The following is a 12,448-nucleotide window of genomic DNA, read 5'->3' on the forward strand; positions in this document are numbered from 1 at the left end:
TATGTTTATGTTAATATTAAGACAATTCTAATAAAGCGTTCTGTTTGATAAATGGAGGTCTCCATTTGTGCAGTTAGCCTGCATTCAGTCAACACATCTAGTGTTAACTACAAATAAGACTTTGCGCTGATTTAATGCTCTCCACAAGTCCTATTTATGCACAAATTATCATTTCAAAGGGGGCATCAAACACACAAGTATGACTGGGAAAAACGCACAATAAATAATTTTTGAGCCCATTAAAGACTCCTGGAAAAAAGAAAACACAATCTATCAACAAAAATTACAAGAATTACGTTACATGAACTACTCTTTTAAGCTAAGTGTAAAAGCCCACACTGATGTATTGACTGAGAACATTCTCCAACATGTGCAACTAAATATCCACTTTAGATGGAAAACCCCCTATTCTAAGTCAGCTCTGTATATGGATTGATAAACTAAACCTCAACAGTGAAGAATCTATTCCAACACCCATTTAAGATAATTTTCTTTCAATTTCTTTCAATTTCATCTATTCCAGAGTCTTGGTGGATTTTAAACATACATTGGCCTCACAATCTTGCAAAAGACTTGTATTGTAAAAAAGCAGTACTTTATTGGAGTCAAAAAGTAATCCTATTGTAAAATGTCTTTTTAACAGCAGGGGGGCAACAGGAACCATGAAGTCCATTGCTCATGGAGAAGAAGTTAACACAAACTCCAACAAATTAATGTTTTTGTTGATCACAGAAAATTAACTTTTACAGGAAGACAACAACCAACATTTTGTTATTTCAAGCTCCTTACACCTCGATCAGGGGATCAGGAGTTGAAGAGTTTCATTCAAGAAACCAAGAGACAGTTAAGTGCCACATATGTCATTCATAAGGCAATGGAACTTCCATTCTAAATGAGCCTCCTATACAGACCATCTACTGAACCTCTGCTGTGAAGTTTGTGTGGAATCTAAGTTGCATATGGTGAGAAGTTGTGGTCTTTTGATGTAGCTGTGCCTCAGGACAGAGATCACACTACATTATAAAACACAGTTTGTAAAAGCAGGGCTGGGGTACAGACAATTTTTGGGAGCCAGTAAAGAGATTTCCTGCTGTGAGGCTTCTAGGAGGCTGATGCCGGGGGTGAAAAGACCTCATGTGCCAACACACTCAGTCTACCCTAACTGACATTCCTCTACTTTAAGATAACATACTCTTTCTTCATTCCAAATGACCTGACTAACACATGTGTATTGATGGTAGTATTACTTGGCCATATGGAGAAAATTCCATTACTATACTCAGAAGAGTAAGTTTTAATATTGAATTATAAGAGTCTCGGCACAGTTTAAAAAGCCTTTAACAAGCACTGAAACTGAAATTATTGGAGGTTGCAGGATCAAAGTGGTAGACATCTCCAACAGTGGTCCAAAACAACCGCGCCAAGATCCCGTAGAACGTCAAATTCCAGACATATAGACTGGTGATGGCAAACTGAGTGGACATAAAGCAGCAGAAGACAGCCATTGGGGTGGAAGCAGCAATCCCATTAGCAAAAACAGGAAGAAAGAGCAGGAGAAGCTAAAGAAATACCACGGCATCAAGAATGGGTTGGAGAAGACATCACTGTTACTTGATGTTGCCCATTGTCAATCCTGATGCTTTTGTTGTTGTTGTTGTTGTCTTCGGTCTATTCATCTGCTGTCCATTTTCTTGTGGATTTTTTCTGTCTTGCCATCTTCTGTCTTCTGCCTTTCTATTTATGCTATTTATATTCATATTCATTTCCTTTTTTGACATTATAACTGTTACACTGCTGTAAAGGAATTTTCTCTATGGGGCTCAATAAAGTTTATCTTATCTTGTCTTAGGGCATGAAGGCAGAAGTGGTCATACTTGTCACTGAGGCACGAGAAGCAGGAACCCCAAGCTGAGAAAATGGCTCCAGCAGATTTTGGGAAGGTCTGAGTGCAATCCTGGGAACAGCTCAGATCCTGCACAGGACCATCGAGCTCCCAGGCCTCTGAGAGAGAACTCAAGCAGAGACACAATACTGCTCAGGCGTTAAGAGAACGGTTTTCTTACATACAGACAGACAGACAGACAGAGCGACAGATAGACACACAAACACACACACAGATTGACAGATAGATAGATACATACATACATACATATCTACATGGCATGTAAAATCTCAAGAATTATCTAAGTATGCATGTATTACATGCATACTTAGATAATTCTTGACGAGGCGCCAATGAGTGGCAGCAAGTCCGAGTAGCTCCGCGTCTGTCTGTTATGTTCATCACTGTGTTGTTTTCTTAGCTTTTTCCTTGTTTTTCAAACTTGTGAACGTTCTGTCAGCAGCAAACTTGTATACACTACTTGTAAACACCTTAGCTGATTGCTCTAGGCAAGTTTGCCGGAGCGGTTCATGCAAACATCCTGATAGAGGTGTTTTGCATTCGGGGCTGTAGATCTGGGGTTGCTGTGACAGCTAGGTGACAGGAGAAGAAGTGGAGATACAAGCCTTCTGTTGCTGCAATCATGATGCGGAATGTAAATTCACTGGCAAACAAGAAAGATAACCTGGCTGCCCTGGTAAGGAATCAGAAGCTGTACAGGGAATCAAGCCTGATTTGCCTAACGGAGACATGGCTAACTAGTAATGTCCCCACTGCTAATGTTGACCTACCGGGTTCCAGTACAGTTAGACTCAACAGAGACAATAAACTTTCCTGGAAAAAGGAGTGAGGAGGACTGATGATATACATTAACAACAAGTGGTGCCATCCCGGACGTCTAACTATGAAGGAGACCATCGGCAGTATAGATGATGAGTTACTTGTGGTGAGTCTGCAACCTCACTACATGCCAAGAGAGTTCTCGTACGCCATTGTTCTGTGTGTTTACATCCCGCCATGGTCCCTCCCTGACACTGCCTGACTGACACTGTCTGCCTGCCGCACAACTGTTGCAAGGCTACAAACACAACACACGGATGTCTTTTTTGCCACAATGGCTGATTTCAATCATGTTCCACTTGATTCCACCCTCACAAACTTTCACCAATTTGTAGACTGCACAAGGAAAAATAGAAAAATAGATCTCCTCCATGCAACTATGATCACAACCTCATTTACCTGCAACCATTGTACAAAAACTTCCAGTCACCACATGCACCTTCAGAAAATGGATAGCGGATGCAGAGGAGGTGCTGAGGGATTGCTTCGAGGCCGCTGAATGGTAGCGTATTACAGGACAGTGAGAATTTGGAGGAGGTCACAGCATGCATAACTGACTACCTGAATTTCTGTATGGACAGTGTAGTACCAATTAAGACTGTGCACTGCTATCTTAATAACAAGCCTTGGGTGACCAGTAATGTCAAAAAACTCCTTAACAAGAAGAAGAAAGCTTTTAAGGAGGGCAATATGACAGAGCTGTGGTGTGTGCAGGGGGAACTGAAAAGAGCCCTGAGGGTGAACAAGGAGGCATACGGGAGGAAGGTGAATAAGAAAATGCATGATAACAATATGAAGGATTTATGGCAGGGAGTTAGAAACATCACAGGGTGTGGAGGAAAGGCTTGCAAGGCTGATAGTGACATGTCCAGGGCCAACGAGCTGAACCACTTCTACAATCAGTACAGCAAATCTAGTGATTGCTACTGCCATTGATAATGGGGCAGTCACCTCTGCTTACTGACCCCCCACAACCACCACCCACAGTCACTGCTGACCAGGTAAGAGGAGCACTGAAAAGGCTAAGTCCAAAGCAACAAACCCTGACGGTGTCTGTGCTTGACTGCCAAAGACCCTTGCAGTGGAATTAGCTGAGCCTCTCCAACACTAAAACTGGAGTCTGCAAATAGGCAAGGTCCCAACTCTATGGAAAACCTCATGCCTGACACCAGAAACCAAGAAGGCACACCCCAAAAAACAATTTTAAACCAGTTACCCTCACCTCTCACTTAATGAAGACCCTTGAATATGTGCCGTTGCTTAACTTACGCAAACCCCAGGTTAGCCATACACTGGACCCCCCCAGTTTGCCTTCCAGGAGAATGTGGGAGTTAAGGATGCTATCCTGTATCTTCTACACAGGGTGCAAACGGTTCCTGTGGGTCTTCAACAAGTTTGCACACACCGCAGCAGGGATTTTGGCCCACTCCTCCATACAGATCTTCTCTAGATCCCTCAGGTTTCAGGGCTGTCGCTGAGGAACACGGGAGTTTCAGCTCCCTCCAAAGATTTTCTATTGAATTTAGGTCTGGAGACTAGCTGGGCCACTCCAAAACCTTTCTTACGGAGCCACTCCTTGGTTTCCTGGCCGTGTGCTTTGGGTCACTGTCATGTTGGATAACCCAGCCACGACCCATCTTCAAGGCTCTGACTGAGGGAAGGAGGTTTTTGCCCAATATCTCACAGCACAAGGCCGCATTCATCCTCTAAAAGTTAATACAGTGCCGTCGTCCTTGCCCCTGTGCTGAAAAACACCTCCAGAGCATGATGCTTCCACCCCCATGCTTCACTAAAGGTATGCAATTATTAGGATGATACTCATCCTTCTTCTGCCTCCAAACACAGCGAATGCAGTTAAGACCAATAAGTTCTATTTTGGTCTCATCTGACCAAAAAATTTTCTCCCATGACTCCTCTGGATCATCCAGGTGGTCCCTGGCAAATTTCAGACGGGTCTTGACATGGGCTGACTTAAGCAGGGTAACCCTTCGTGCGATGCATGATTTTAAATCATTACGTCTCAGTGTATTACTGATAGTAGCTTTGGAAACGGTGGTCCCAGCTGTCTTCAGGTTTCTTCACCTTTCTTAGTGTCACTGATACCCCACAAGAGAGATCTTCCACGGGGCCCCAGTCTGAAGGACATTGACAGTCGTCATAGCCTCTTCCATTTTCTGACAATGGTCCAGCAGTTGTTCTTTTTTCACCAAGCTGTTTGGCAATTGCTCTGTAGCCCTTTCCAGCTTTGTGAAGGTCAACAATTTTTGTTTTTGTGTCTTTTGACAGCTCTTTGGTTTTACTCATGTTGGTTGCTACACTTTAGACAAATTGTGGGTTGCACAGGTGTCTTTAAAAAAGCTAACAACCTCAAATAGGTGCTACTCAATTAGAATGATGAGCAGATTGTAGTTGGACTGTTTAAAACCAGAGGAACAAGTCTTTGAGGGTTAGAAATCTGGCTGATAAACACAGGATCAAATACTAATTTGACCCTGTAATTGACAAATAATTGTTAATAAAATCATACAATGTGATTCCCAATTTTTTTTAAGCGGGAGAACTTGCAAAATCACAGGGGGACTGTATCTGCATAGAGTTCATTTCTTTGTGGCATGTCCATTGACATTTTTGTGCAATTTACCATATTTTTGGTGATTTTTGTGTCCCTTTCTTAACAATTTATTTGTCTATTACTGACAACCATTTAGATGTTTTGAGAATGACCAATATTACTTCTAATGACAATCCTGATCCTTCAGAGATTTTTTTCTTACTTTTAGCAAATTAATAATTAACATTTTCAAATTTTGGTTTCAATCTCCCAAATTTTCCATTGTGAAAATCCTCGCAGCCACGAGGTACAATGTAACAACAGTACTGTAATTTCTTTCAGATGAAAGCAAAAACTTAAGTTATGATAAATTAGCTAATGTTTGAAATAGTAGGAACAAACCCAGTCTACAACTTTTGGTGAAATCTGCTCAGTTATGATGCCTTGCAAGAAGTTTAGTGTGATATTTGAAACATCATGAATTGAAGAAATATAGTTCTTTTATGTGATCATTACGATCTCTACTTACAAAATCAATTTAAAATGAAAATATCATATTGTTCCTCATCTGGTAATAAATTCTACATTTCTTCATTGAATCAGGATTCATCTGAAAATGCTTGTTAAATAGTTCCAATAACAGAAAGAAATGTGGTTTACAATTGTATTACGTGATGCCTTGAAATTGAAATAATGTTGAAATGTAAAATGTTGTAAAATTGTCATAAATAAGCATTAGAATCAAAAATTTGCTGACATTTATTCATTATCTACCTCTTACTCTGCACTTGGAGTCGCAGGGATGCAGGGGTCTTTCTTGCTTAAGCAAAAGGCACCCAGTTGATGGCAGGGCCACACAAAGAGACAAATAAACATTTGCACATCTGGGAAATTTTCCACTTTAGCTTGTTTTGGACAGTGGAAAGAAACTGCGGAACCCAGAGGAAACAGCAGACATGGGGAGAACATGCAAACTCCACATCAAAAGCCCCCCTGTGGGAACAACAGCATACTGGGATCTATCCCAAGACGGATCAACACACACAAGGTCCATCTGCACCCCCAAATGAACCGGGAAGATCCACAACCAAAGCCAGGCCGCAATGACCTCCACCTGAGCCTGAGTCAGTGTGATCTAGTAGGTTTCTTTTGTTATACACAATCCAACCTTAAGATGTACAAATACCTATTTAAATTCTAACTCAAGCGAGTTCCATTAAGTTCCACCTTTGTTCCACCTAACAACACCCACTTTAATACAAGAACCCCATTCAACCAATTTCTGCAAAATAAATCTCATGAACAGGTGATGTAGTGATCTGGATCGTGAGAAAAGCCCACTCTTTGGTGGGACTGAACCTGGACCATCATCAGTCATTTGTAGTGTGGAGGGAGAAGGACAAACTCGGAGCTATCCTGGACAATCCTTCCCACCCCCCCTGCTTGACAAGCTGCGGCTGATGAACATGTCCTTCAGCCAACGGTTCATCCAACCCTGGTGCAGAACCGAACACTTCAGACGCTCCTTTGTGCCCACGGCATTCAGACTGTACAACAGCAGTCTGGACAATCTCACTATGTCACCACATTCACTAACTCAACCCATTCACAACATGTCCTTACTCTACTGTCTTTCTAATCCTTGTTGGACCCAGCCCGCACACATCTTGCCTATTTTTGTTTATTTATTTTATTCTTGTCATTGCTATTGTCACTCACTATTTATATTGTCGTTTCGTTCTGGTTGTGTATTTTTCACCCTTAGTGTTCCTTTATGCTGTCCATTATTATCCCTGATGTTGTTGCTGTTGCTGTTGTTGTTGCTGCTATCCATTTATTTGTCTTGCAATTTTCTGTCTCTCTATTTATACATCTTTTAGTTTAAGTCTGTGTAACTAAACAGCTAGATAAAATGGTTAAATAAACAAAAAGATCCTAAGGATAAGGATAATAGGATAATCATACTTGATTTCTCCCCATAAGGGAGATTTGTTTGGCGCAACAATAACAGCAATAAGTATGAATATAAATATAAATATAACAAAAGAAGAATCATTGAAGAAGTCTGCATGAATTGCTTTCTTGTTGGCAGCCAAGTCCATCAGCAATCCTGTACTTCCCCCAGCCTGCCGGAGAGCAAACATGCACCTCAGACACAAAAAGAAACTCTGGAGGCCAAAAGGGCATCACTCTTTATTAGATAACTGGAATAGGTCCATAAATCCTGCAAGGCAACTAAGCTCAGACTTTATATGCAATGAAATTTAGTTGAAACTTTCTAAACTACTGAATTTTCTTGTGCTTTAAGTACAGAGGCATGTAATAAATGTGCATTTGTGTACTGCTAAATCTAAATTTCAAATAGTTTAGTTCTGAAGTGGGGATCGATGTTAAATCAAGCAAATAAAAAATATAGTAGACTGTAATATGAATATAAACGTGGTGAATTTGCCTGTGTTATCTCAACAGCCTCCAATAGCTCCTGTGTAAGAGCAGCAAAAAAAGGCGTGTGGTTGGCTGACCGACCTCACCCAGATCAACATTTAATTAATCGTAGGTTTAATGCTTGACTTTATTTGAGTCTTTGGAGAGCCATAAATGAGCGAATCCACCAATTCTTTGCCACTTATTACCAATAATATCTTTTAAATAATAAACAAAAACAGTGTAAGGTCAATTGGGTACGTAATGCATTCATTTAAAGTAATGTGATATACACACACGTGCCGTATTAAAACTAAATTCGATGCAAAACTGGAGTCAGAAAACAAAGGTTCTGCTTAAACTTTTGGACATGAGGCTGTCATCTATCATAGTTTAATACAATAATATTTCAGTATGCATGTTGTCCATAATGACCCACTTTTCATCAGTTATATAAGAACACTCAACAAACATCACAACAATTAATCTAATATTCTATTTGGTTATGTAAGTATTGTACAGTACATTACAGAGCAGTCCTTCAGCTTTGACATAACACACACAATTAAATATTAGTGTGCGTGTGGGGGGGGGTGTCTGTGTGTCTGTGTGTCTGTGTTTTAACTGAAGGTGCATTCATTAAAATAAGTACATTTTATATTTCTAATTTGTTCTGCAAATAGTGGATCAGCCACATCTTTTGCCTTTAGTGTTTCACACTGTTTAAATTAAACTCCAATCCACATTTAACAAAAAAAGCAACTGACATGGATGAAATACTTTCAAATAATTGTTAGTCCGTTATGGAGGAAAGGCACACTGTGACTGATAAATACAATAAACTTTGTCTCAAGATTAACTGTAACTATGGCAGTTATACTTACATTCTTTCATCAAACCAGTTGTGCAGTTGTAAAATACACCTTTTGAGGACTGAGGTTTTCTATTTGCTTAAAAGTACAAGAAAACCTATCATATGTGTAAGCAGATTTAGTTGTGGCTAATATTTACCAGAACACATCAATCTTGTGTGTTACATCCTAATAGAAGTCAGAGTTTTGTTAAATGATGGAATCATTTCTATTTCTCTGTTGGAAAATGTGGCACCTTGCGGAACTTTTCATCGCTACTCTGCTTCACAGAGTTTTGTCACAGCCTTGCTGTTTGCTGGCCACCATCCTGCTGACATCGATGTTGTTGGTCATGAAGACTTCCTTGGCTTTATCGATGGTGGATTCTGGCAGGGTTCTTGTACGGCTTAGGATCCAGGCGAAGTCAACATGGAAGAGGCGTAGGATATCCGTACAGGAGTACACCAGAGCCGAGTTCACATAGTCAGTGGACAGGATCCAGTATGGAGTATAGGGCAGAACTGTGTGGTGATACAAAAGTTGTGAACTATTGTGAACAAAATATGAAAGCCATCAATAGATATTGTCAAAGATTTACTGCTGGCCTGTTACTGGACAAAACTGGAAAGGAAATATAGCGTACAATCTGCATGAACAGTATTAGGTAAATCTTTGTCCTTAACAGTTGGTTAATGATTCCCTTTTTAGGGGTTGGGGGAGGGAAGGGATGGCTGAGGAGCAGCTTTGAGGCTATCAATTAAGAAACCCTTTAATGTTAACCAAATTAGACACTAACCAACACATAGCATGGAAGTTATTCTCAAAAGTTTCACATCGTCATGCTTACCATAGGAGTAGCTAATTCCCAGTTTAGCAGGATTCTTCAGGTCCTCTGTAACGCCAATTCCTTCAATTTTTCTCAGCTCTCCTTTTCTATTTTCATTAAGAACAAGAGTTTCACATTTGATGAAGAAGAAACCTTCACCTTGCTTATGTTTTACATTTTCATGATGGAACCGCAGACAACACTCACAGTATTTCTGAGCTGACCACGCGAATGGATTTATCTGTTGTTAGAGTGAAATTGGTTTCAATGCAATGGCCCTTCTCAAACTGGGCAGGCAGTTTGGCAATCTCGAACCATCTTCCCATGAACTGCAAGAAGGAAAAGGATTCAGAAATACAGTCCACCACTCTGTATCTATATCTGCATCAAAAAATGCGAATATATCCACATACAGTAGAGAAACTGCTTAGTAAGTCCCAAATCAAAAAAAAAAAATACACTTGAATCATTGTCCATGACTATCTCATGAGTATAATTAAGATTAATACCTAGATCATGACAATAATGATACACATTTCTGCCTCGTTTAAAAAATAGGGATAAATTGTGTTTACGGGGCATTCTTAAGGAATCGGTTTGACATTAATTATCATGGCATAGCCTCAGACCCTGAAATCAAGTTAGTGTATATTTCCTGTGGAAAATAGCCTTAACGTGTACCTTTTTAAGGTTGAAAGCAGACTGAACAGCTGGTTCTGGACATGGTCCCCAGTGGGGGACCTGAGCTGATACAAGACGGAAGATGAGTACAGTCAAAATGAAGGAAGGATTCATGGTGAGAAGGGCCGTCAGTGCCTGTAAAGGGTCAAGCAAATCATTGAAGTAGCTCACTGAATCGCACTAGAACATAACATGAAATAGTAGATTGGACAATATTTATTGTCACACAGAAAATACAGCAGAGGGTATTGCCTTTGATAAAAAATATTTTAAAAAGATTGAATGCTGTGTGTAAATGTGTTCTCTGGCTAATTTTCAAGCAATTTGTTCAGACAAAGAAACTTGTTTGTGAAAAAGATACCCTTCATAAAGTTATTGTTCGTATATAGTTATGTGTATGACTTACTAGTCATCTTAAATCTCAGAAATGTTGTCTTACCTCTGCCGAAGAACAATATGTGCTCTCTCCTGCTGATAAACACTAAGTCTGAGATGTTGCTGTCTGCAAGGTTTTGCCTTACAGTCTCTGTGTCATCAATGGACGTCTTTGTGCAGAAGCAGCTTTATTTCAGACTTGAAGCAGGCTATTAGCAAATTCGAATCATGGGGGACATACCAGTAAAATGTCATAAAGCAATCGGATAGGGTTTCCTGCCCAAGATAGGCAGTAGTATCTTTATGTTTCTTCAGAATATATAGATCTCTTTAAGTTTTCTATTTTTATATATGTACAATTCAATGAACAATGCGTAATTTTAGCTGGCTCCTTCTTTAATCTAACCTGAGGGAAGTTCCACTGTTGACATTCATTCTATTTATATTGACCAAAACTGTAATGGGACTGATTCCCTCTGACTTGACAGAATAAAACATCAGTAGGAGCCTCAGAGGAGGGATCCCAGGGTGACCCCTCCCAGAACACACCAATGAAAAAGCACAGATGCAGAGCACATCAGCCAAAGCACAATTAAATAGATAGATAGATAGATAGATAGATAGATAGATAGATAGATAGATAGATAGATAGATAGATAGATAGATAGATAGATAGATAGATAGATAGATAGATAGATAGATAGATAGATAGATAGATAGATAGATAGATAGATAGATAGATAGATAGATAGATAGATATCAATAGTACCTGCAACACTGTAACACTGATTGTAACACTTTAAAACAAACTTCAAAATGAAATGCAAACGGTGTCAAATTTAATCTGCTTCCAGGGAAAAATATATGGCAACAAAGACTGTTGAATTAAAGAAGAAAAAGATCAAAAAGACTCACTTTCCATCTGATCCACTTCAGAGAGGAGCATCTTGTTCACTGTACCGGCCCACTTCAAAGCTTGGTTAAGGAGGCGCAAGGTTTACCCTCAATGGACGTGATGAGCCTGACTGGTCAGCAGAAGATCAACACAAGAATCAGATGCAGAAACACACACAGACACACACACACACACATACAAACATGCAAACACAGAAAAATATCAAAAGAATCTTAAATCAGCAAAGACAGGTATTTCGGCGCACTGGCTTTGTAACATGCATAAAAATCTGAAGCTGAAGTACAGACGTTTTGATCAATCACAGTTTCAAGACTTTTTTTGTGTGTCTGCAGGAGATGTTGGGCACGTAGTTTTTCCAGTTAATGTTAGAACTGTGTCTTGTACAAATGGTGGATAACAGGTCACTTACACTGAGGGGGGCAATACTGTACTTCGGTTTCTTAATCTATTAAGTCATACATTTTTTAGTCATTCATTCTGTCATTGTCTTCACCACTTATTGTGCATTCAGAATCACTATGGGGCTGGCCCGCCAGTCGTTGGGCTAAATTTTTGCCAAAAAAGCAGGTCACACCCTGTAACACAATGTCACATCTAGAGAAGCAGAACTATCCACTCTGGCATTCACACATCTGTGACATTTACAGTCCGCATCAACTACTGGATTGTTATAGTCTATGGGATAGAACTCCGGAAAAGCCGCAGACACAGGGAGAAACATGCAAACTCTGCATAATTTGATATTACACAATCTGTATAAGACAAATTATTGTTATGTTTTTTTGTTCATGCCAGCACTTGTCATTTTACCTGTTTGTTAAGTAGCTATGATAACTGGGTTGATTAGTGTGTTCACACCAAAGCATATGACTGCAGTGACTCAAAACAAAATATAAATCAAGAGTGATTAGATTCCCAAATTACCTGATATCCCATCACAAGTTGAATACATGAATGTAGTTCAATGCCCATTCAGAAACATGCTCCTACACACGAGGGCTTGTGTTAAGTTCCCAGATGTTTACAGCCATATCAGAAGTAACATGTGGAAGTCAAAAATCATTCCCACACAAAGAGCATGGGAATATTTCCTGATGCTGGG

At 39.8% G+C, this 12,448-nt stretch overlaps 1 protein-coding gene across 1 annotated transcript; it reads right to left on the reverse strand.

Moving 5' to 3' along the window:
* Positions 1-7,460: 7,460 nt before the first annotated feature.
* On the reverse strand, positions 7,461-10,591 carry apoda.1 (apolipoprotein Da, duplicate 1). Its single transcript, XM_086175884.1, has 5 exons — positions 10,495-10,591; positions 10,056-10,190; positions 9,582-9,703; positions 9,396-9,481; positions 7,461-9,069 (listed from the first exon to the last, which is right to left on the reverse strand). Exons 2-5 carry the CDS (start codon positions 10,167-10,169, stop codon positions 8,834-8,836), a joined length of 558 nt encoding a protein of 185 aa, XP_086032010.1. The 5' UTR covers positions 10,170-10,190; positions 10,495-10,591; the 3' UTR covers positions 7,461-8,833.
* Between the last annotated feature and the right edge of the window lie 1,857 nt (positions 10,592-12,448).

The sequence above is a fragment of the Fistularia commersonii genome, chromosome 28, assembly GCF_037954325.1.
Source record: "Fistularia commersonii isolate RoL2024-O1a breed Wild chromosome 28, RoL_Fcom_v1.0, whole genome shotgun sequence".
NCBI classification, from domain to species: Eukaryota; Metazoa; Chordata; class Actinopteri; order Syngnathiformes; family Fistulariidae; genus Fistularia; species Fistularia commersonii.

Excerpts from the sequence above, each read along its gene's own strand:
- apoda.1 (XM_086175884.1), bottom strand. The coding sequence starts at position 10,169 with ATGAATCCTTCCTTCATTTTGACTGTACTCATCTTCCGTCTTGTATCA. Across the intron at positions 9,704-10,055 it reads CTGCTTTCAACCTTAAAAAG|TTCATGGGAAGATGGTTCGA; the intron begins GTACACGTTAAG and ends TCCTTCTTGCAG. Across the intron at positions 9,482-9,581 it reads GTGGTCAGCTCAGAAATACT|AAAAGGAGAGCTGAGAAAAA; the intron begins GTGAGTGTTGTC and ends TAATGAAAATAG.